The sequence below is a fragment of the Chelonia mydas genome, chromosome 2, assembly GCF_015237465.2.
Source record: "Chelonia mydas isolate rCheMyd1 chromosome 2, rCheMyd1.pri.v2, whole genome shotgun sequence".
NCBI classification, from domain to species: Eukaryota; Metazoa; Chordata; order Testudines; family Cheloniidae; genus Chelonia; species Chelonia mydas.
Window position 1 is genome coordinate 2,874,835 of NC_057850.1, and position 23,959 is coordinate 2,898,793.

At 51.5% G+C, this 23,959-nt stretch overlaps 1 protein-coding gene across 1 annotated transcript; it reads left to right on the top strand.

Annotated features, from left to right (window-relative positions):
• The first annotated feature begins 98 nt into the window (after positions 1–98).
• Positions 99–23,627, top strand: FBXL6 (F-box and leucine rich repeat protein 6). Its single transcript, XM_037891814.2, has 9 exons — positions 99–950; positions 1,078–1,650; positions 4,509–4,667; positions 4,903–4,966; positions 5,357–5,488; positions 6,974–7,081; positions 7,639–7,752; positions 11,702–11,933; positions 23,385–23,627. Exons 1-9 carry the CDS (start codon positions 787–789, stop codon positions 23,495–23,497), a joined length of 1,659 nt encoding a protein of 552 aa, XP_037747742.1. The 5' UTR covers positions 99–786; the 3' UTR covers positions 23,498–23,627.
• Positions 23,628–23,959: the final 332 nt, after the last annotated feature.

A 23,959-nucleotide genomic window follows, 5' to 3' on the forward strand; every position in this document is an offset into this window, starting at 1 on the left:
CAAGTCCCGTCCCCCCTCCCCCACCCGCACCGCCCCCTCCCCTTCTCACCCCTCCCGCACCCCGAGTCCCGTCCCTCCTCCCCCACCCCCACCGCCCCCTCTGAGCATTGCAGATTCAGGCCTTGTGTCTTTGCCTCCCCTTCTGCCCTTCCCGCTGGGCCGGACCCAGCAGCGTGGGGCTCCCAGCAGGGCTCCGTGCAGGAGGATCCCAGCCCCCCCAGTGCTGGCCTGAAGCAGTGCTATTCTCTGGCTAGACAGGGCAGGGATAGCCCCCCACAGTCTCCGGCTGGCAAGCCGCCCCCCTCTGCCACCAGTAAATTCACCCACCACATTGACATAAACGCAGATTTGCCCCCAGTGCTATGCCGGTTACTGGAGTGTCACCCAGCTCCTGCAGCGTGCCCAGCCATGAGTGCCAGCAAGTCACTCCCATGGCAGATCAGAAACGGGGCGCAGGGCTAGGGGTGACCCCAGGGTGCGAAGCTCTGAAGATAGGCAGATGTCTCCAGGGGCGCTGACAGGAGTTCAGCGGGAAGTTAGGGCCATGCATGTAAAGTTGGGCAGCAGGGAGATGACTGGTTGGAACAGTAATACTTTATTTCCCCCCGTCGCTCTCTCCGTGCTCTGGGTAGGCCATCCCCTGTGTGTTGGGTTAGAGTCTTTCTAGAAGATATGCTCTAGCTCAGACTGGATCCAGACTCTCACTGGTAGGGTTCTCTGGCCTGTGCTATGCAGGAGTTCAGACTAGATGGTCGGAATGGTCCCTTCTGGCCATAAAATCCATTAATGGTCATTCCCAATTTACAGCTGGGGAAACTGAGTGGCAGAGAGGTGAGGCGGGTCACCTGGGGTCGAACATCACCATCAGAGCCAGGAACAGAACACACATCCCGTCATTTCGAGCGCCACGCCCTGTCCACCAGTGAACACTCGGAGGCTGGAACCAATGAGTGAGATTCAGCTTTTGTCCTTGGCCTGTGTTGGTTTTCACTTAGATCCCAGGGTGCCTTGGTAGGAACGTGCGGCAAAAGTACCCGAACGCTCCTAGCAGTGATTGTCACCTGTCTTTTTTGCCAGAAATGTGCTGCCAGATTGTCCCTGCCGATTAACCCAGCCTATACAGGCTACTATGGAAGAGCCCAGAACAGCAGAGAACTTGAGAGAGGCTGGGGCTTCTTCAGAACCGTCCGGCACAGGGCAGAATGCTTTCAAGAAGCGGGGCACCAAGACAAGTGGGAGACCAGGACCAGGGGATGCCAGCAAGGCCTCTAAAAAGACGAAGGCTTTCAAGGCCCCCAGGAGAGTGGCCCCGGACTACTTTGTTCATGAGACGGACAATGATATGCTGCTGATCATTTCCAACATAGGCAGCGGGCAAGACCGCCCTCCCAGGAAAGTGGCAAAGAGAAAGCACCAAGCGCCAGCAAAGAAGCAGCAGCTGCAGCATGTCCAAAGGACTGGCGTGGCAGGAGAGAGAAAGAGAGAGCAAGAAGGGGCTCCAGCTGCAAAGGAGCCTGTGCTTGGGGGCCAGGCTGAGGAAAGCGGGGCAGCTGCTGGGGCCTCCTGGGGAGAGCGCCTCCCAGTGGAAATCCTGGTGCGGATCTTCCAGTCTTTGGTGGCTTCTGAGGGGGCCGTGCCCTTGCTCTGCCGGTATGTGGAGGTACTGGGAAGTGGGTTAGCGGGGACCATGCGGTCAGCGCAGCACAGTCACTCAATGCTTATGGGAACAAGCTCGCGGGCTTTCTTCTCTGTTTGGGTTGGCATTCCATCCTTGCTTCCTGCTTTGCTGGGGTCGGAGGGAATGGGGGGGCCGGGGTGATGAGAGGAAGGATGGTCCAGTGATTAGGGCACTAGCTTGGGACTTTGGTTCCATTCACATGATCACAATGGTCCCTTCTGGCCTTGGAATCTATGAATTCCTTGCTGTGCCACAGACTCTGTGTGACCTCGGGCAAGTCATTTACGGCCAGCTTTGTAAAGATCTTGAAATCAATAGAGTTAGGTTCTAGATGCCTTTGAAAATCCCACTAGGCATCTAAATACCTTTAAAAATCTGGCCCTTCGTCTCTCTGTCTAAGTTCCCTTTCTCTCCAGAGGGGACAGTAGCCGTGCCCTGCCTCCCAGGGCCGTTTGTGAGGATCAATTGCTAAATCAACTGAAGAGTGTGCAATGCTCAGATCCTCTGGTGATGGGGGCTGTACGGTATATTCATTTAGGTGGAATAAAGGGGCCCAAAGACTCAAAGGTGTTAACAAGATGCTGTACCTGTACAGCATTAAATCATGTTGAATGGGGTTCGGGGTTTGGTACGCAGAGACCTCAGCCTGCATAGGGGCCATGGCAAACACCCCATTAAACGTCCTTTGCACCCTTATTAAAGACCCAGAAAAGAAGGGAGGGGGATAAAAAGTGAAAGCATTTGAAATGTCAGATCGTAATCATTTTAACAGCATCCCTTGTTCCCTTTCGCTGGAGCAAGTTTTTAGAAACAACCCTCCGTTAGACACTCAGCTGGTGTTAAAGATGGCAATAACTGTCCTGGGGGGAAGAGAGACAACATTAGTAGAGATAGGCTGGAGCTGGCATTGCTTCTGATGTTAAAGTCCAATCCCGTTCCCTAAAAGACAAAACAAGATAAATACACTCAAGAGGGAAGGGAAAAAGAGCAGCAAAGATGCCGCTCAGAATCACATGGCTGCATTGGCCCTGCATGCTGCCCTGGCCCATCGTAATGAATGCTCAGTGGAGCCGATCTTCGAGACGGACCAGGAGCTGGGCAGTCGAGTACAAAGGGGGCACTTTGCAGACCCACAGCCTTATGCCCAGAGTGGTGGGATTCACGTACCAGAGTCGTCCAGGCACCCTGGCATCGTGTGTCATATCACCGGCGTGGCTTTGAACTCGTTTTGTAAAGCACTAGTCCAGGAAGAGAAGACAGGCAGCCATGAGGGGGCTCTTCTCCCAGAGCTTAGAAACCCCTCACTTGACAACGTCTCTAAGGTATTTCTGAAGCTCGTTTCACCGTGTTGTTTTATCAGCATGCAGCATATCAGCAGTGATCTCCCCTCCTGTCTCTCCACCTTCCTGGGTCCCACCTGATGGGGTAGTGAGGTAGCTCAAGGCCTCAGGGGGTTGGCCTGCAGCCCCTGCATTATGGGCCTCCAGTATCCCCAGGGGAATCTTACATGGACATTCTGCTTAGGTGCCCTGTGCCCCCAGCCTCTGGGCACTTGAACCAATCTAAATGGGCTTGGAAGGATTAGATTTGTATTGGTAGACAGTGGTAAACGTTGATTTCAGCATGCACACCCGCAAACCGAGGAAAAGGTGTTCCCAGCGCTAATAATCAACGTGTACAGACGGGCAAAGTAAGAGAAATGCCCCTTTTGTATAAAGCGTGTCGTAATACTGGTGCTGAGGGAGCTGGAGCAGAGGTGCCACTTAGGTAGCTTTAACTTTTGAATCTCAACTGCTGCTTTTGTTAAATAATTATTGTCTGTGCTCAACCCCCGCCCCCCCATAATGTCACATGACTGGTAAGTCTTAAATTGGTAAGTTGGTAAGTCTTAAAAAGAGGCTTAAAAATAAACAGAATCCTAGAACGGTAGGACTGGCAGGGACCTCGAGAGGTCAGAGCGTCCCGTCCTCTGCACTCCAGGCAGGACTAAGTATTAACTAGACCATTGATATTATTTGTGAGAATTAAAAAGAATAAAAAGTGAATTCTGCCAAGCCGAAATATAAACCTCCCAGAGCAGGGCCTGGCTGATAAGTCCAGGGTGTCGCTGGGGGCAAACCAACCCCCAACCCTGTCATCTCAGTCCCCAGAACCCCACTGTAAACCAGCGGACTGAGAAGGACACCTGGGACCAAAGTCAGTCCTGGGGCAAGCGCTTGCAGCTCCCTGCTGAAGTCATCAGGTGTTGCTGCCTCCTACTCCATGGCTGAATTTGACCCAGTAGCTTGATTCTGGCCTTAAGGGGCATCACCAGTGCGTGCTGGCACTCAACAAGGAGGAGGACGGGCCGGAGTCTACTCCTCAGTGGAGATGGCCAGTGGTACCTCTTGGTCAGTCTTGGGCACCTCAGTGGCATGGACAGCTGGCCCTATAATGTGCAAGGTATGAAAGCCCAAGAGCAAGGCCTTGAAAAGGGCCTGGTGGATAATGGGTGGCCAGTGACACTCATGGAGTGTGTGCATCACCGACTCTCCATGGGCAGAGGCCCTGGAGCCCGCACGCGACCTGTTCTGCCACACTCCAGCCTGAGGGGCATTTCCCGGGGGGCTCCCAGCGACGTTCATTGCTGTATTGGGACACAGATTCAGGTGGAAGGGCTGGGGGAAGGGGTCTTACCCACTTGAAAAGCTCTGCCTGACAATTAGCTGGGCTCTCACCCGCTGGCCGTGGGCCCCTGCGGGCCCGCTGTTCTGAGATGGCTCTAGTCCCACCTCCGCTACTTGTCTAACCTGGCATGTGCCGTTGCAGTGACGGGTGTCTCCATCCCCAGGGTGGCCCGTGTGTGCCGGCTGTGGTACGGGGCAGCTTCCAATCCCATGCTGTGGCAGAAGGTGTCAATCAGCTTCTGCTGGGTGGAGCCTGGCAAAAAGCAGCCTCCCCAAACCGAGAAAAGAATCCTCAGCACAATGGAGTGGCTGGTCCAGAACAGGTGGGTGCTGCGTTATAGATGGGGGGTGTCCTGTCCCCTGTGCATGACACATGCTTTGGCCCTCTCCTGCTGTGTCACCCCCACATTTCTTCCCACTCCAGCTCCCCGTAGGGGCTGTACGTTGTGCTGCCCCTACCCCTGCTCCTCTCCCCTCCTCCCTTTATACCGTTCTCTCCCTGGACAGCTGGATGCATGCTGGCTCGGCAGCCAGATTAACTCTGTTTCCTCCATGCAGGTTTTCACTTCTCCGGGACTTTGCTCTTTGCCACTGGAAGAGCCACGTGCCTGTTGTCCTGAAGGTGAGAAGGCAGGGTTCAGTTTGGCATGATATCATGCCCTTCTGCCCTTGGACACCGACTGGCCCGCTCTGATCCCTGGTTTTGGATAGATGTAGCCATAGCTCTAAGAACAGGAGGCTTTCTGCAACTAAGAGCCAGTGCACAAAGTTCTGTCCTTTTCATGCAAAGGATATCCAGCCCTCAGGCTCCAAGTTTGGGGCCCTCTCTGCTATTAGTCACATAGCCCCTGTCAGCCTGGAAGAACTGAGATCAGAATCGTCTTCTTCGCAAGGAATTTAATTGGAGCGAGGTGGAGAACGTGAATCCCCCAACCTGCGTGTAGCCTGCCTTTTACAGGGTCTGCTCGTGGGATGGCAGGGCTGGCTGGCTCACCACCCTCTCTTGTTACAGGCCCTTGCAGAGTCCTGCCCCCTTCTCGTATCCCTCAAGCTGACCCACTGCAGTGGAGTGACCACCGAGTCCCTGAGTGCAGTGGCCGAATGCTGCCCCCGGCTGGAAAGCTTAAACCTGCAGAATTCCCAGGTAGGGGCGTGTGGGGCTCTGCTGAGCCGAGGAGGAGAGGGGGTCAGTTTTGGCCAGGGATCCCCTGAGGCCCTCCCAGAAATACAAGGGTGCCGTCCCGCAGAGCGATGCTGCAGCCACGTCACTGTTGCTACCTGCTGTGGGTTAGAGACTAGGAAATGTGTCATGAGGCGCATCCTGCACAGCCCCCTGCTCCCCGGGGTTCTTTCAACCCAAAGCTCTTGGTAACTTTTACTCAGTGTGAGGTGGTGTCAGGGAATAAATCAGGGGAGACATGGCCGTCCGACCGATAGATAGCTGGCACACACAGGACAACACAAGAGTGCTTTCACTTACAGCTAAACTTTACTTAGTCTCAAGCACTTACACACGTCCGCAAAAGGTTAGTAAAACACCCCCAGCCCTTGATAATTACCAAAGCTGAGTGTGGCTCTCAAGTGACACAGCTGCAGGCTTCCGGTGGCCAAATCTTCCGTCTGCCGGTGGGGACTGCAAGATGTATCCAGAGGGAGAGTCCAAAAAGAGTCCAACTACCTCAAACTTTTCCCCCTTATTTATACATTAGACATGTCCCTTAAAGAAAACTTGTTATAAGCAAAAAGAAAAGGAGGACTTGTGGCACCTTAGAGACTAACCAATTTATTTGAGTGTAAGCTTTCGAAAGCTTACGCTCAAATAAATTGGTTAGTCTCTAAGGTGCCACAAGTCCTCCTTTTCTTTTTGCGGATACAGACTAACACGGCTGCTACTCTGAAACTTGTTACAAGCAGTTTCAGTGGTCCAGCAAAAGGTTCCTTCTGACTATTGATTAACCAGGTGTGGGTTTTTCCAGAGTTTGCAGCCTTGAGGCCCCCAGTAGACATTCCTGGGGCACATCCTGATCTTCTAAAATGCATGTATCGGCCACTTCAACACAATTCTTAACAGGAAGGACGCGGGGTCAAGCTGCCCTCTCTGTGGCATCCAAAGGCCCCTGACACCCCGACACCCCCCCCCCCCGCCTTGGTTAAGCTAAGCCCGCTGACTTGGCCAATTTACAGCCCGCTGACTTGGCTGCTTTTAGCAATAAGCCATAGTGGTTTCAGGCACTTTACTGGTTTGCCAAAGTCTCCCCGTACACCCTCCGGGGAGCACTGCATGCCCTGCCAGAAAGGAACCATCTGCCAGCCCTCTGGTCCCCTAGGAATGGGAGAACACTGAGCTACAGCCAGTCAAACCCACTGCGCCTGCTCCGAGACTGTCAACTCCATTGCATGGGACAGCACCCAGCCCCCTCCCAGACATGGCCTGACGAGCCCCTTACCCTGGCCCAGACGGGGGAGTCCTAATCTGCTCTAGCCAGCAGCTGTGTACAGCAGTGGATCTTTTCCTGTGGCTAATTAGCCAGCCCCTCCTCCTATGGCTTTGAGCATGGTGCAGGATGTCTGGCTGCCAAGTGCTGGGTAGTAACCCCTCCCTGGGTGGCCTTCTCTGGTTTGTTCCCAGGTTGACTCCTCAGCTGTGGTGAGCTTTCTGGAGGCTGCTGGCTCTCGGATCCGGCAGCTCTGGCTGACGTACAGCAGCCGGATGAATGCCATCGTCGCCACGCTCTCGGTAAGCCTGGCAAAGACCGCCGGGGGAGTGGGAGTTGTAGAGGGGCTGGCCTTGCCCGAGCGTTCCCTGTCAGAGCTGGACTGCACCATACGTATGTGGGATGGGACGCTTTCTCAGCCTGCTTCGTCAGAGGCTCATGAGACCCGTGAAGCTGCTTCTGCTGAGACTGGAACAACAAGAGGCGGGGGTTGAATTGGGAGTGGTGCTTCCCCAGGCTCTGCCCACAAGCCGGGACCTCCCCATTCATGACTCTGAAATGAGATGCCATGGAGTCGGTTTCAGATTTCCATTGTAATCATTCCTCTTTCTGGCAGCTCTGATCAGCTGTGAAATGGTTAGCGTCTCACGTTGTATCATTAGGTTTCAGGGTTAACACGCCATTGCGATGAACAGGGCAGTTCATACCTCTCAGGGCTGTTTTTGCAGGCTGTCTGCGGATGTCACTGCCTCAGTTACGCTTGGGTCACATTGGGAAGGTTCAGCAGGGCGGGTGGGCACGGAGACTGACAGAGCAGCAGGGAGTGCCTCATTCTCTGAACCTGTCGCCCCCTCTGCAGAGTGGTTGCTGCCTTGGGCTGCGGCTCCTGGAGGTGAACACGGAGATCAAGCAGAGCAGCCAGCACCTTCAACTCTCAGTAGAGCAGCTGCAAGCAGCCTGCCAGCAGCTGCAGGTACCCGTGAGCTCTCCTTCCTTCCTCGCACGCTCCTCCTCTGATCTTCCTCCCTCTGCTTCCCCTACCCTGGTAACCTTTTGCCGCCCTGCAGCTCCAATGCTAATTTATTCCTTCCCCCGCTGGGCGGTTCGGGCAGTGCCATGCTTGCCTCCCTTGGACACAGGGCAGTTCTGGTTTAACAGGCTTCCCGGAAGCTCAGGTAGGTTCATTCTCCTGACCCTTCCCTGTTTGGTCTGCATCCCCACTGCACTAGCAGCTTGTGTGGCCACCCATGGCTCCAAATGGTGCTCGGTTCAATGCAGTGCGCTTGCCCCAGTGTGCCCCTGCAGCCAGGAGAGGTCTCCTGACGCCTAAGGGCGTCCACTGCTGCTGGGTGCTTTCTCTCCCTGGAGAGGGTGGGCAATCCCCAGAGGAGGGGCTCGCAGGCATTCACAGCCAGGCAGCTGCTTTTCAGCAGGTGGCGCCTGTATATCCTGACGCCTGTATGTCCTGGCATTGCTTTATGGCCGTGCATTGCCTTGCCTTCTCCCACACTGACCCCTTACGACCTCCCAAACCAGGCACCCCACCCACCCCTTCAGATCTGCTTCTTCCCTTGCCCGTGTCCAGAGCTCTGCCCACCCCAGCAGTGTGTGCTAGTGAGGTAATGTCTGTAGCTCACCCCTTCTCCAGTTTCCCTGGGCATCTCGACAGACGCAGTTCAGACAATTGTAGTGTACGCTGCAGGGCATGGCCGGTTTTATTGGTGCTGTGCTCAGCGCTGCCATGGCCGATGTGATCAGGAGGGAGTTCTCCTGATGTTGCTGCATGGCAAGGCTCTGGTTAATGCTGCTGGGGCTCACTGGTTAGATCCGGGGCACCCCAAGCTTTGTGATACCGAGAGCTGCATCAGCACCTTGCCTGGCTCCTGCGGCCCTGGCTCCTAATCCCCAAATGCTGGGGCCTTGCACCTGCCTTCCCAGGGCACATCCAGGGCCTGGTTTATTTCTGGAAGGCCCTGAGCAGGGGTTGCCTCTCCCACTGTGCCCATTGCGATTGGGAAGATCTTGCCATCCGCCCCCTTCTGGGACGTCACTTCCTGCCCTTCCTGCCCGCTGCTAGAGCCTGTCCAAGCCAGTTCTAGGACACTAGCATCCCATGAAGTGAGCTGTCGCTCACGAAAACTTATGCTCAAATAAAGTGGTTAGTCTCTAAGGTGCCACAGGTACTCCTTTTCTTTCTAGGACACAGTGCAGGATCTGTTTGTTCCCTCTGTCTTCGGATTAGTGCCTGGAGCAGGGTGCCTGTCACCCCGTGGGAGGCAGGCAGGGAGGGGAGGAGGTAGGGTTGGTCTGCACTGGCTGTTTTAATCCTCCTGTGCCCTCCTATCCCCATGATGGGAACCAGGTTTCAGAGTAACAACCGTGTTAGTCTGTATGCGCAAAAAGAAAAGGAGGACTTGTGGCACCTTAGCGGCTAACCAGTTTATTTGAGCATAAGCTTTCGTGAGCTACAGCTCGCTTCATCGGATGCATACTGTGGAAAGTTTAGAAGATCTTTTTATACGCACAAAGCATGAAAAAATGAAAAAATGGGTGTTTACCACTACAAAAGGTTTTCTCTCCCCCCACCCCATTCTCCTGCTGGTAATAGCTTATCTAAAGTGATCACTCTCCTTACAATGTGTATGATAATCAAGGTGGGCCATTTCCAGCACAAATCCAGGGTTTAACAAGAACATCTGAGGGGGCAGGGGGTAGGAAAAAACAAGGGGAAATAGGTTACCTTGCATAATGACTTAGCCACTCCCAGTCTCTATTCAAGCCTAAGTTAATTGTATCCAATTTGCAAATGAATTCCAATTCAACAGTCTCTCGCTGGAGTCTGGTTTTGAAGTTCTTTTGTTGTAATATCGCAACTTTCATGTCTGTAATCATGTGACCAGAGAGATTGAAGTGTTCTCTGACTGGTTTATGAATGTTATAATTCTTGACATCTGATTTGTGTCCATTTATTCTTTTACGTAGAGACTGTCCAGTTTGACCAATGTACATGGCAGAGGGGCATTGCTGGCACATGATGGCATAGATCACATTGGTGGATGTGCAGGTGAACGAGCCTCTGATAGTGTGGCTGATGTGATTAGGCCCTGTGATGGTGTCCCCTGAATAGATATGTGGGCACAGTTGGCAACGGGCTTTGTGGCAAGGATAGGTTCCTGGGTTAGTGGTTCTGTTGTGTGGTATGTGGTTGCTGGTGAGTATTTGCTTCAGGTTGGGGGGCTGTCTGTAGGCAAGGACTGGCCTGTCTCCCAAGATTTGTGAGAGTGTTGGGTCATCCTTCAGGATAGGTTGTAGATCCTTAATAATGCGTTGGAGGGGTTTTAGTTGGGGGCTGAAGGTGACGGCTAGTGGCGTTCTGTTATTTTCTTTGTTGGGCCTGTCCTGTAGTAGGTGACTTCTGGGAACTCTTCTGGCTCTATCAATCTGTTTCTTCACTTCCGCAGGTGGGTACTGTAGTTGTAAGAATGCTTGATAGAGATCTTGTAAGTGTTTGTCTCTGTCTGAGGGGTTGGAGCAAATGAGGTTGTATCGTAGAGCTTGGCTGTAGACGATGGATCGTGTGGTGTGGTCAGGGTGAAAGCTGGAGGCATGTAGGTAGGAATAGCGGTCAGTAGGTTTCCGGTATAGGGTGGTGTTTATGTGACCATCGTTTATTAGCACTTTAGTGTCCAGGAAGTGGATCTCTTGTGTGGACTGGACCAGGCTGAGGTTGATGGTGGGATGGAAATTGTTGAAATCATGGTGGAATTCCTCAAGGGCTTCTTTTCCATGGGTCCAGATGATGAAGATGTCATCAGTATAGCGCGAGTAGGGGCGTTAGGGGACGAGAGCTGAGGAAGCGTTGTTCTAAGTCAGCCATAAAAATGTTGGCATACTGTGGGGCCATGCGGGTACCCATAGCAGTGCCGCTGATTTGAAAGTATACATTGTCCCCAAATGTAAAATAGTTATAGGTGAGGACAAAGTCACAAAGTTCAGCCACCAGGTTAGCCATGACATTATCGGGGATACTGTTCCTGACGGCTTGTAGTCCATCTTTGTGTGGAATGTTGGTGTAGAGGGTTTCTACATCCATAGCGGCCAGGATGGCGTTATCAGGAAGATCACCGATGGACTGTAGTTTCCTCAGGAAGTCAGTGGTGTCTCGAAGGTAGCTGGGAGTGCTGGTAGCGTAGGGCCTGAGGAGGGAGTCTACATAGCCAGACAATCCTGCTGTCAGGGTGCCAATGCCTGAGATGATGGGGCGCCCAGGATTTCCGGGTTTATGGATCTTGTGTAGTAGATAGAATATACCAGGTCGGGGTTCCAGGGGTGTGTCTGTGCGGATTTGATCTTGTGCTTTTTCAGGGAGTTTCTTGAGCAAATGCTGTAGTTTCTTTTGGTAATTCTCAGTGGGATCAGAGGGTAATGGCTTGTAGAAAGTGGTGTTAGAGAGCTGCCGAGCAGACTCTTGTTCATATTCGGACCTATTCATGATGACAGCAGCACCTCCTTTGTCAGCCTTTTTGATTATGATGTCAGGGTTGTTTCTGAGGCTGTGGATGGCATTGTGTTCCGCACGGCTGAGGTTGTGGGGCAAGTGATGCTGCTTTTCCACAATTTCAGCCCGTGCACGTCGACGGAAGCACTCTATGTAGAAGTCCAGTCTGCTGTCTCGACCTTCAGGAGGAGTCCACCTAGAAGCCTTCTTTTTGTAGTGTTGGTATCAATGGGCTGCACTGTATCAATGCATCAGGAGTTGCATCTGCCCAATGTTTGCTGCCTCCTCTTTGAGGCAGCCCTGCGTGGAGCAGGCCATGGGTTGCTCCTGCCGGTAGCCATCGTTGTCAGCCGATCTGGCTGACTGGGAGGTTGTTGTCTCGGGGCTGGTGGGTCATTCCTGCCCCCATCTGTTTCCCTTCCAGGTGCTACGTCTGCTCAATGTGATCTGGACCCCGAAGCCGAGCCCTCGGTCCGCCCCCACCTCCCTGGGCTTCCCTCAGCTGGAGGAGCTGTGCCTGGCCACTACCTCTTATTCCTTCGTCAGTGACAGCGTCCTGCAGAAGATCCTGCAGGCCTCCACCAAGCTGCGGGTGCTGGACCTGCGGGGCTGCTTCCGTGTGACACCCAAAGGGCTGCAGGAGCTGCCGTGCCCCGGTGAGCCTTGGAGTCCCCATCTTTGGGGGGGGGGGCATCTTGTGTAGAGGACAGGTGCATCTGGTACAGCTAGGGACAGTCTTTCCGTCCTCCTGGTGAGGCCCTGAGCCTAATGCGTAGCACTGTGTAGACGCCGGAGAGCTTTGGTTCTGTGCCTGGCCCTTGGCCAGCCCCTCTGTGCAGCCCTCGGGTGAGGAAGCACTGCTGTCCACCTGCCTTGCCTAGGTCTCGGGGGCCCTTGGGCTCTGTGGAATAGTAGCTGCTGTCCACCCCAGAAGTGGCTGCATTTCAGCAGGGCTTTGGAATAGGTGAGCTTTCAGAAGGACAGCCTTTCCAGAGGTGTAGGGTCCTGCTTTGCACAGCATCCTTCCTGCCAGCTGTGTCCCCAGAGCTTTGCAGGGTCAGTGCGTGATACCATTGGAAAGGACAGCAGCAGAGTGAGGGGGCCGAGAGCGGAGATGAGTTGCAGAGCTGCTGAGACACAGGGGAGGCACTGAAGGCTCTTCTAGAGAGCAACCGCTGAAGAGGAGAAGGCTCTTGTCCCAGCGGCAGTAAGCTCAGGTGGAGGCATGCAGGAGGCCAGGGTTAGAAGGAAGGAAGGAGCTGCGGAGCAAGGAGGAGAGAGAAAAGGTCTCTGAGTTTGGCTTGAGCAAAGTCCACTGAGAGATTTCTGAATAACGTCATGGAGGACTAGAGACAGAGGTGGATTAGAGGCAGTGGTGATTGCTAGCTAGCTGATACTCCATGTGTATAGAGAACTGTGGGTCTGTAGTGCTCGCAGCACTCTGCAAATGGGAAGTGGTGTCAGTGTCATTAGCACTGTTAGAGAGCTTATTCCTTCACTCTCCCACTTCCCTGGTCCTTCTCGCATGAACAGAGAGCAACAATACCCGAAGTCCAAAGGTGCAAACAATTCGATGTTTATTGGGGTGAACTTCCAGCAAGCTTAAATACAAGTTCCTTTTTCCTTATTTTCGAATCCCAACTTACTTCCTGTTTGCCCCTAATTTATATAGTAATATTCTTAGCTATACCTTAACCAATCATTCTACTGAAATTTAACTAACCAATCCTAACATATTGTAACATGATTAGCTAACCAATTATATCCCACCACCTTAATTAGATTACACCCAGCAAAATTAATTATACAGCAGACAGAAACAATCACAGGACCAGACAGAGATTATACAGACAAACAATAGCAAAGTGGGAAAACAATACAGAAGTGAGGATTTCACATCCCAGCTATTGATAAGTGAGTTCTTGCCAGACAGGATGCTATCAAACTAAGTTTCCTTTTACATTTTCTAGGCACTTCCCTTTCTTTGGAGGTGATAGGAATTATCAGGACAGGATTGTATTCAGGACAGGATTGTATTCCTAACAGCCCAATAGCACCTTCTTTCAATGTGGCTAGTTTGGAATGTGAGGATGTGACTGTTCGCTTCCTGGCTTATGGCTGCCTCTGCTGCTTAGCCAAAGGCCTTAGCCTAAGAACAGGGCCTCAAACTGTCACAGTAAGAGAAGGCCCTTACACCAGCAGACAGTGATTTTGATTCTTTTATACCTCTAACTAGCCAAGTAATAAGAATACCCCTAAATTCTTAAAGTACAGGCCTTTACAGACAGGCCTGAATATCTATATCCTAACACTCCACCCCTTTTTTTTTTCTTTTTTCTTTTGGGATCCTCCTGCCCAGGTATCCCTGGAAAAGCATAGGACATATGGCGACACATTTCCTGATAGGGCCAGGCATCAAGGTGGAAGGTGTCGACGCTCCATCTGTCCCACTGCCCCTTGTGTAGTACCATGCCCTGCACCTTCTCTCGTACGGGCATACTACACCTATTCCAATTAGTGTTCCAGACTTCCCAGTATAGTGGGCCCGAGAAGGTTGGGTCCGGGTTGTCTAGTACACTTGGGGGGGGCTTACTACATTACTTATAGGTTATAATTAGTGGCTGTTCTCTAGGGGGTTGTGCCCCCCTTGATCGTTTCCATATGCAGTGTAACACACATATAATTAACAATACACCAGCTGCTATGATAATCCACAGCAACACCGAGAGTCCTGACCACTGCAGTATGGTCCAACATCCTGGCCACCACCAAAAACACTGCTTCTCCTCCTTTGATAAGGTTAAAATTTTGTCAGCGCCATCCTGTAGTGTGTATTGTAAGTGTGTCCAACTGTTGGCGCTTGCAGCAAGTTGCTCTTGTAATCTTTGTGTACTTTTGTCCATATTGTGTGTCCATTGAATATCCACAGTGAAATTTGGTATTGTCCAAACCAATTCAACTACTTGGTACGGTATGGGGTAGTAGGTGCTGGTTCGATTGTTTACAACGATTAAGTCCACTGATCCATTGGTGCACCATAGTCCAGGTGGCAGTGTATAGAAGCTCATAATTTTGTCATACACTGGAAGGATTTTGCCTCCTAGTGTTATATTGCAGGATTGGATACATTCCCAACAGAATACACCGTACCCCATATACATTACCCCTAAATGCCCCCCCTTTGCAATAGGCCATTGATCCTGCTCCTCCATAGTCATAGGAGAGGGGCACATCCATATTCCTCCTCTGGATATACAACTGCTTAATGTGATGACAGTCCAGTTTACCCCATTCCATCCCCCCCACCTATTCCCTAGTGGCTCCCAACGTGCTCCCCCTTCCCTACTTACTCCCATAGGGTTCAAGGGAACCACCTTATTTGCATTTCCTTCCCATGGTATCATAGTAACAATTACACAAGAACTCTCCCCACAGGTCGGGGATGTTATTTTCCAGGTAGATGGGTATGTTTTTGCAATTGTGGATAGATATGGGCTAGCCTCCCGATTTAATACTGAAGGCCATTGTTCTGACCAAGCATCTCTCATAATATCCATTAACATTATTAACTGAGCATTTTGAATACCTACGCACACTTCTCCCCATGTTAGTCTTCTGAAGCCATCCTCTACCCATGTCACCAGGTCCCCTGCCCAATGAGTTAACTGCAGGTTTACCTCTACTGCTGTCCTCCACCCTGTGGCAACTGCTGATAGATGCTGTGCCATTAATTCATTAATTTGTTGTTGAAATTTCACATTTTGGCTTACTAATTGTTTGGTTACCCACTCGTCCCCCAGATTCCATGTACCCAGCATAGTGTTCCCAGCTGCCCACAATCCCCTTTTCCGACGACGATTCCAGGTGTGTCCCCTCACCCATGCATTGAATTGTTGTTTCAATCCTTTTATGTACATACTACAGTTAGGATGGATTTGGTCCACCCACCATTCCTTGGGGCGTACCACCCATGTAATAGAGTGAAAGGACACGTTAAAAAGTGCTGGCTGCACCTGCTCCCACAATGGCTCCCAGACATTTGCTCGTCGGGGAATATTCTTGGCTCCAGGCTGTGGCCACTTTAAATTTGGATTCTTCCAACTTGGCATCCATATCACCTGTAGGGTTACATTCTGTAAAATGGTTAACTCATCGTACACCCAGCGTCCCAAAGGGGATTTTACACCTAATGTAATATGTACATAACAATCACACCCTCGGGGATTATCTTCCATGGAAGTACCATTGTGGTTACATATGGTAACATCACACCCTAAATGTGGGGCCCTATTTTCCCAAGAGGGTTCATTTGCTCCAGGGGACCAGAGGGTTATATTCTTTGGACCCTCTGTAACAAACCACATAGCTGGGTAACTGTGTTTTCCACTATCGTTAATCATGGCAGCACCCAGGGAGTACCATGCGATATTTCCTGATAAATTTGATATTCTCCACCTGGTTGGGATTCCCCCATCTAATCCATAAACCATATACCGACACTGCCAAATTCCTGTTGGAGTATTAGTGGTACATCTTTCTATGGGGAGATTCTCATAGTCTTCATTAGCTTTATTACCACAGGTTGCATGTGTAGCCGTCCATGTGTTTCCTCCTTTTGACACTTCACATCGTGGGATCTGAATAGAATTTGTAAATGTGACAATTGTGATTAGCACTAGTAATTGTTCCATCCAGGGCCAGGGAATTTTCATCCTTTTCTCCTTTTTGAATTAACCTGTAATACACACATAACAAAATTTACACGTCCCCTTTCCCAATCCCCTGTTTGTACCTTTTTATTTGCGTGCAGTGAACCCACTCCCGTCCTCCATTCTCTGTACCCAGTAATAGCAGACTGGGCCCTAATTGGTCAAGGACAAGATAGGGGCCCTTCCATTTAGGAGCTGGGAATGGATGGTGTTGACCTGGAATCTTGTACATCACTAGATCTCCCACCATGGGTAGATTACGCTCCCCAGGCAGGTCATACCATGCTTTGACTCTTGCTGCTCCTTGCTCGTCTCGCCAGGCCACCGCCTGCTGTACTTGTTTTACATGTTCGATTAAAGTTAAAATCCATTCTTGTGTTAAGCCATGTGTAGTGACTTCCCCAGGTACTGGGGTAAGTAGATTTTCCCACCGTTCCATAGGCCTTCCCATGAGAGCTTCATATGGAGAAAATCCTGTGCCCTTTGATTCTCGGGCCCTTATTCTCATTAAGACAAAGGGCAGTAACTGTGACCAGTTTTTTCCTCCAATTTCCACTCCCTTTCTTAGCTCACTTTTAATGGTGCGGTTCATGCGTTCCACCTGCCCCGCAGCCTGGGGGTGATAAGCAATATGGAACAACTGTGTGATTCCAGTGAGGGCTGGTAGCTCCCCTAACAGATCTGACCGAAAAGCAGCTCCTTGGTCTGAGTCAATCACCTTTGGGACCCCCCAGTGAGTGAATACCTCATTTACCAGTATTGCAGCAGTTACCCGGGCAGTTTGATACTTTGTGGGGAAAGCTTCCACCCACCGGCTGAAAGCATCCACTACCACCAACATGAATCGGTTTTTCCTGTGATCTGGTGGTAAGGGTCCTGTGTAATCAATCTGTATTCTTTCCCATGGTCCCCTTGGGGTTTGTCTCATTAATTCTCCCCTTAGCACCTTGTGAGGTGGGCTGTGCCTGGCACAGTCCAAACAACGTTCCAGATGTGATTTTAAATCAGCTGCCATTCCTGGCCACCAGCACAACCTTTTTAAAGTTCCCAGTGCCTCCTCAAACCCAGGGTGTCCCCCTGCCAAGCTTCCATGCACCCAGCTTAAGAAAGCCGTCCGACTTCCCTGAGGGCACAACATTACCGGTCCCTCAATTGTTAAGACACACCAAATCCCTTCCATTAGTTCCACCTTTGGCACATGCCTGTCCCCAAGTTTCATGATGCCTTCCAGTCCTGGGTCGGATTCCTGCAACTCTCGAATTCGCCCTCCCCGATCTGTATCCACCCCGCTTCTTGTTATCACTGCTACAGGCACTCTCTCTTCTGGCTCCCAGGGCCATGGGGGTGCCTCTGTTGCAGCCCGCCTGGCCTCTACGTCAGCCAGATTATTTCCTTTGCTTAGGGGTCCTGTTTTCTTGTGTGCCTTTACCTTTACCACATTGATCCGTGTAAAACAGTGACTCAGCTCCTCCACTCGCTTCCACCAGGTAGCATGCTTGATTGTGGAGCCGTCTGTTGCCCTGAAATGATTATCTGCCCACCATCTCAGCATTAATGTGGCACCACGAAATACATAATCTGAATCTACCACCACCCAACATTCTGGCTCCAATTTGGGATCCACTTCATTTAAAGCTGTTAGCAAGGCTGCCAGTTCTGCCTCCTGAGCTGACTTTGCTTCTAGTGAGAAACCAATCGTGCTGACTGTCTCATTGCCTCTGATTCCCACAACAGCTAAGCCTGCAGTTTTCCGTCCCCCTTGATACCTACAACTTCCATCCAAAAACCATACCAGTGTCCCCTCTTTTACCTGATTGGGGTTAGCCGCCCGAAACACCTGATGTTGGGTTTTACCTGGGCTGGCTTCACATTGGTGTGGGGTGCCAGCCAGATGTAATCCAGCTACCCAGACTGTGGGTTCCTTTAACACCTCTGCTGTAATGTTTTCTGCCTGTAGAGCCAGCAACCATTTAGCAATACGCTGCCCACTCACTTGTCCCTGTAAGATAGTGTGCATGTTTAACAGCCGCAGGGGGTCATGATGAGATCGGACTATTACTTTCTGCATTCCCGTAAGGTATTTAAATTTCCCTACCCCCCAGTAGGTGCACAACAGCACCTTTTCACACCATCCGTACTTCAATTCCACAGCACTCAAAAGTCGAGAGGCAAAGGCCACAGGTCGGTCCTTTGCTCCATACTCCTGTGTTAATGCACAACCAATGGTAGTGTCTGATACCAAAGGGTACAGATAAAAGAATTTCTCCCCATCCGGGGAGGCCAGCACTGGAGCACTGGCCAGGTTTTCCTTTAGCACTCTCACTGCCTCAGTACACTCTTCTGACCATTCCCAAGTTGAGGCTCGGGTTAGGTCAAATAGAGGCTGGGCTATTTCTGCATAATTGGCCACAAAATCCCTGCAAAATCCAGTTAGACCCAGAAAACTTTGCAAGCTTTTAACATCCGTAGGCAGTGGCAGGGACTGAATCAGTTGCACCCGTCCCTTATCGATTTCCCTTCCCATCTGAGACACTTCCACTCCTAAGTAGGTCACTCTTGTCTGTCCCATCTGAGCCTTTTTCCCATTGACCTTCAATCCTGCTCTTGCCAAAGCTTGCAGGACCTGCTCAGTTAGTTCCCTGTCTTCTTCCTCTGTCCCTGACATTAGCAACAGGTCGTCTACATATTGTATGCACCTTGCTGAATCCACCCCCTCCAGAGCCTGTCTCATGTATCTGTGAAAAATTGCAGGGGAGTCCCTATATCCCTGGGGTAGGACTGTCCAGCAGAATTGTCTGCCCTCCCATGTGAATGCAGTTTTATACTGACATGAGGTAGCTAGTGGCAGAGACCAAAACCCATTAGCTATGTCCAAAACAGTGAAAATTCGGAATTGGGGTCCAATACGGGCCAACATTTCAGGGTACGCTGCCACCACTGAGGCTGGCGAATTGGCCAGAGCATTTAGTGCCCTGTAATCCACAGTGAGGTGCCAGGTACCATTTGGCTTCCTCACGGGCCACACAGCAGCATTACAAGGGGATGCAACTGCCCGAATCAGTCCCCTCTGTTCCAATTCCCCAATAGTTGCCCCCACCTCTGCCAATGCCTCCCGAGGAATAGGATACTGTTTCTGTGGGGGAGGGTCCCCTCCCTCCATCAGTACCTCCATGCTGCCCCTACCACAATCCAGGTTATCCTTCGCCCACACAGGGATGTGTTCCCACCCAGCCGGGGGTGGTGGGAGGGCATGTGCCGCTTTAATGGTCATAGTGGCTATCCCCATGGGAATGGTATAGCCCTGACCGTCCTGCGTTTGCCCCAGTAAACACACCCAATTGGCTAAATCCAGTACAAGTCCCAGTTTGTGTAAATCTCCTGCCCCCAACAGATTAAGCATATCATTACAACCCCACATAATCTCCCCTTCCCCCCAGATTCCTTTGATTTGTCCCCGCCTCAGGGTTAACTGTGTCTCCCCTCCTGTTGCCCCTACAATTGTCACAGTCCCTTCTGAGGGTCTCCCCTGCCCCCATGTGGTTAAACTGATGGCTGCTCCAGTGTCTATCAAAAAATCCCTCATGGGACTCCCTTCGATTGCCCCCTGGAGCGTGGGGCGACCAGATGCATCCCGTCCTAAACTGAGAACATGGACAGGACGCCTCCCAGGGCACCCCTAAGTTGCAGCACCCACCTCTGTCCCTCCCACTGGTTCATGGGGGGACCGGGGGTCCTGGCACCGAAAACATTCCTGTCTCCATGCAAAATTGTGTTGTCTGGCATTTCAGGCAGTCCCAGTCCCTTGGCCTCCGGGACCACTTTCCCCCTGATCTGGTAAAATCATGGGTAGTCAGTTTAGCCTGCAGTCTCTGGATCTGTTGCTCTATAGCTGCCCGCTCGTCCCTGACTACCCTCCCAAAGCCACGAACTCTCCCTCTACCTCCTCCTCTCCAGGCTGACCCACTCCTTTCCACCTTGTATTGATCCCCCGCAGTAATAGCATGGACTGGCTCTTCCCCCTGATGCATCTGCCTCCACACATCTGCCTGTTCCAGAAACTGGGTAGCTGATTGGGAGCAAGTTCAGGGTGCTGCAACCTTAAATGCCCCACGAACTGCGGATTGCTCAGCTCCAACCATTTCTCCAGTAATTCCACACCCCTACCCTGCTCCACACCCCCACCAGGTCCCGGTGCCCCTGCCTGTGGCAACACCCATGGACCATCCAGGGGATTCACCCAGCACCGTGCCCATGCCTGTATGCGATTAAGTGTATCCCGCCCTGTTTCCCCAGGGATTCGCTTCATCTTATTCATCCCCGCAGTACGAGAGTACACCCCAAACAAGTGTTTTGCCACCTGTCCGGGGATTAGAAATGGGTGTGCCACTCCTGCCACATCGATTCCCAAGGTACCTCGTCCCAAAAGACTACGCCATAAGATCACCTGGTCCTCACGAGTTAGACCCTCCATCTCCCTGTCCACCTCCACTAGCCACAGCACAAACTGATCCCAATCATTCCGGGGGTACCTTTCCCAAACGACCCAGTACTGCCTCCCGGTCCTTCAGGGACAAGGGGCGGATTTCTGCCTGTTCTACTACTTGTGGGGCCTGGTCCCCCCACCCCGCAACCGGGGCCACTATTCCTGCCTCCTGCAGTTCCTCCCGGGTAGCCTCTCTCGCAGGGCCTGTAACTGTGGATCGCTGGCTTACAACGTCCACTGGCAGTGGTGGGTACAGTGTTTTTTCAGGGTAGGGTGGTGGAGGTGTCTCCTTCAGTTCCATTAGTGGGGCGGATGGTTTGGGGTCCCCAAGTCCATTGCCCCCATGTTTACAATGATACAATTCCTCCTCTAAGTCTCCTACTCTCCCCAGCAGTTCGTCCCTCTCTCTCCGGATTGCCTCACAAGACTCCTCTGTCCGTGCAGCATCCCGTGCCTTCAAATCTGCTACCTCTACTGCTAACACAGATTTTTCTGTTAAAATCCGTTGCTGATCCACAATCCCCTCCAAATCCTTAATGTGTTGGAGGAGATCAGCTTCCCTTTTTTACCCAGTATGCCATCCCAGCACACAAACCTTGTAATACCATTCCCTTTTTCCTACACTCCTTTCCCTTGGGGTCTCCCAAAACCTCTCCCATCTCCTTCTCAATCTCATCCCAGGTGAACCCCTGCACCTGGTATGGGCCCTGATTCTTCCTTATCCATTTGTTCAAAAATCCGTTACCCCAGCTTGCCAGAACCCGCAACTACCATCACGAGAGTTCGCCATACCCCCTCCAAGCAGCTGCGCGGACTGTTGGGGAGGGGGACTTACAGGCTGCCACTCACCTATCCAATGCGATGTATCCAAGTCCCGGCACCAAGATGTTAGAGAGCTTATTCCTTCACTCTCCCACTTCCCTGGTCCTTCTCGCATGAACAGAGAGCAACAATACCCGAAGTCCAAAGGTGCAAACAATTCGATGTTTATTGGGGTGAACTTCCAGCAAGCTTAAATACAAGTTCCTTTTTCCTTATTTTCGAATCCCAACTTACTTCCTGTTTGCCCCTAATTTATATAGTAATATTCTTAGCTATACCTTAACCAATCATTCTACTGAAATTTAACTAACCAATCCTAACATATTGTAACATGATTAGCTAACCAATTATATCCCACCACCTTAATTAGATTACACCCAGCAAAATTAATTATACAGCAGACAGAAACAATCACAGGACCAGACAGAGATTATACAGACAAACAATAGCAAAGTGGGAAAACAATACAGAAGTGAGGATTTCACATCCCAGCTATTGATAAGTGAGTTCTTGCCAGACAGGATGCTATCAAACTAAGTTTCCTTTTACATTTTCTAGGCACTTCCCTTTCTTTGGAGGTGATAGGAATTATCAGGACAGGATTGTATTCAGGACAGGATTGTATTCCTAACAGCCCAATAGCACCTTCTTTCAATGTGGCTAGTTTGGAATGTGAGGATGTGACTGTTCGCTTCCTGGCTTATGGCTGCCTCTGCTGCTTAGCCAAAGGCCTTAGCCTAAGAACAGGGCCTCAAACTGTCACAGTAAGAGAAGGCCCTTACACCAGCAGACAGTGATTTTGATTCTTTTATACCTCTAACTAGCCAAGTAATAAGAATACCCCTAAATTCTTAAAGTACAGGCCTTTACAGACAGGCCTGAATATCTATATCCTAACAAGCACCCTTTCGCAGGTGGGGAAACTGAGGCACAGAGAGGGGGCTATAACCCAGGAGTCCCAGCTCCCTGCCCTGTGCCCTGAGCACAGCTAACACCATTGTAAATGTGGCGGGGTGCCTGGTGCTGTGAAAATGTGAGAGGATATAGTTATTCTAAAGCAACCCCCCCATCTTATAAGAACGGCCATACTGGGTCAGACCAATGGCCCATCTAGCCCTGTAGCCTGTCTTCCGACAGTGGCCAATGCCAGGTGCCCCAAAGGGAATGAACAGAACAAGGCAATTATCAAGTGATCCATCCCCCATGATCTATTCCTAGCTTCTGGCAGTCAGAGGCTAGCAACACCCAGATCATGGGGCTGCATCCCTGACCAGCTTGGCTAATAGCCATTAATGGTCCTATCCTCCAGGACCTTATCTAGCTCTTTATTGAATCCAGATATACTTTTGGCCTTCACAACATCCCCTGGCAAAGAGTTCCACGGACTGACTGTGCGTTGTATGACGAAATACTTCCTTCTGTTTGTTTTAAACCTGCTGCCTGTTAATGTCATTGGGTGACCCTGGTTCTGGTTATGTGAAGGGGTAAATAACACGTCCCTGTTCCCCGTCTCCACCCCAGTCAAGATTTTACAGCCCTCTGTCATCTACCCCCTTAGCCATCTCCTTTCCACACTGAACAGTCCCAGGCCTTTTAATCTCCCCTCAGACGGAAGCCGTTCCAGACCCCTGATCATTTCCGTTGGCCTTCTCTGAACCTTCTCCCTTTCTAATGTATCTTTTTTGGGTGGGGCAACCAGAACTACACGCCATATTCAAGGGGTGGGTGAACCAAGGATTTATATAGAGGCATTATATTTACTGTCGTATTATCTGTCCCTTTCCTAATGGTTCCTAACATTCTGTTACCTTGTTTGGCTGCCGCTGCACGTTGAGTGGATGTTTTCAGAGAACTATCCACACTGACTCAAGATCTTTCTTGAGTGGTGACAACTGATTTAGACCCCATCATTTTTATATGTACAGTTGGGATGATGTTTTCCAGTGTACCTTACTTTGCATTTATCAACACTGAAATTCATCTGCCATTGTATTGCCCAGTCACCCAGCTTTGGGAGATCCCTTTGGAACTCCACGCAGTCAGCCTGGGACTTAACTTTCTTGAGTAACTTTGTATCTCTCTCTGCATCCCAGATCTAGAGCAGCTGTACCTGGGCTTATATTGCAGCGATAACCACCTGCTCTTGCCCTCGGAGGGCAGCCACCTGCTCACCTGGAAATGGCACCACAGCCCTGCAGGAGCTTGATCTGGCAGGGCAGAGCTTCAGCGGAGCGCGACCTGGAGCTTGCCATGGCCCGCCTTTGGGCAGGGGCAGTGGCCGGGCAGCCCTGCGATCCCTCAACATGACCGGGACCAAGGTCACTGTGAGCACTGTCAGGTGAGTGCTGGCAGAGGGGCTGGTAGGGCTGTAGGCAGAGGGAGATCCGCCATAGCGCACAGCCAGCTGGGAGCCCTCTGCACTTCCAGGCTTGGGGCTCACCAGCCACAGCTGTGTTTCCCCCCATGGGGAGGAGCTGCAAAGCTGCCCTCTGTCCTCCCTCTCCTTGCCAGGAGAGCTGCTGTGTGTAAGTGACTCTGTGCGTGGCTGGCTCGCAGCTCAGCTGCTGCACCTCCTCTCCCCCTGTCAGACGCCACCCTGAAAACCAGCCTCTCCTGCTACGCAGGGCTCTGCACCCCAAGTCCCTTCACTGCCCCGCTCTCCCTCCGC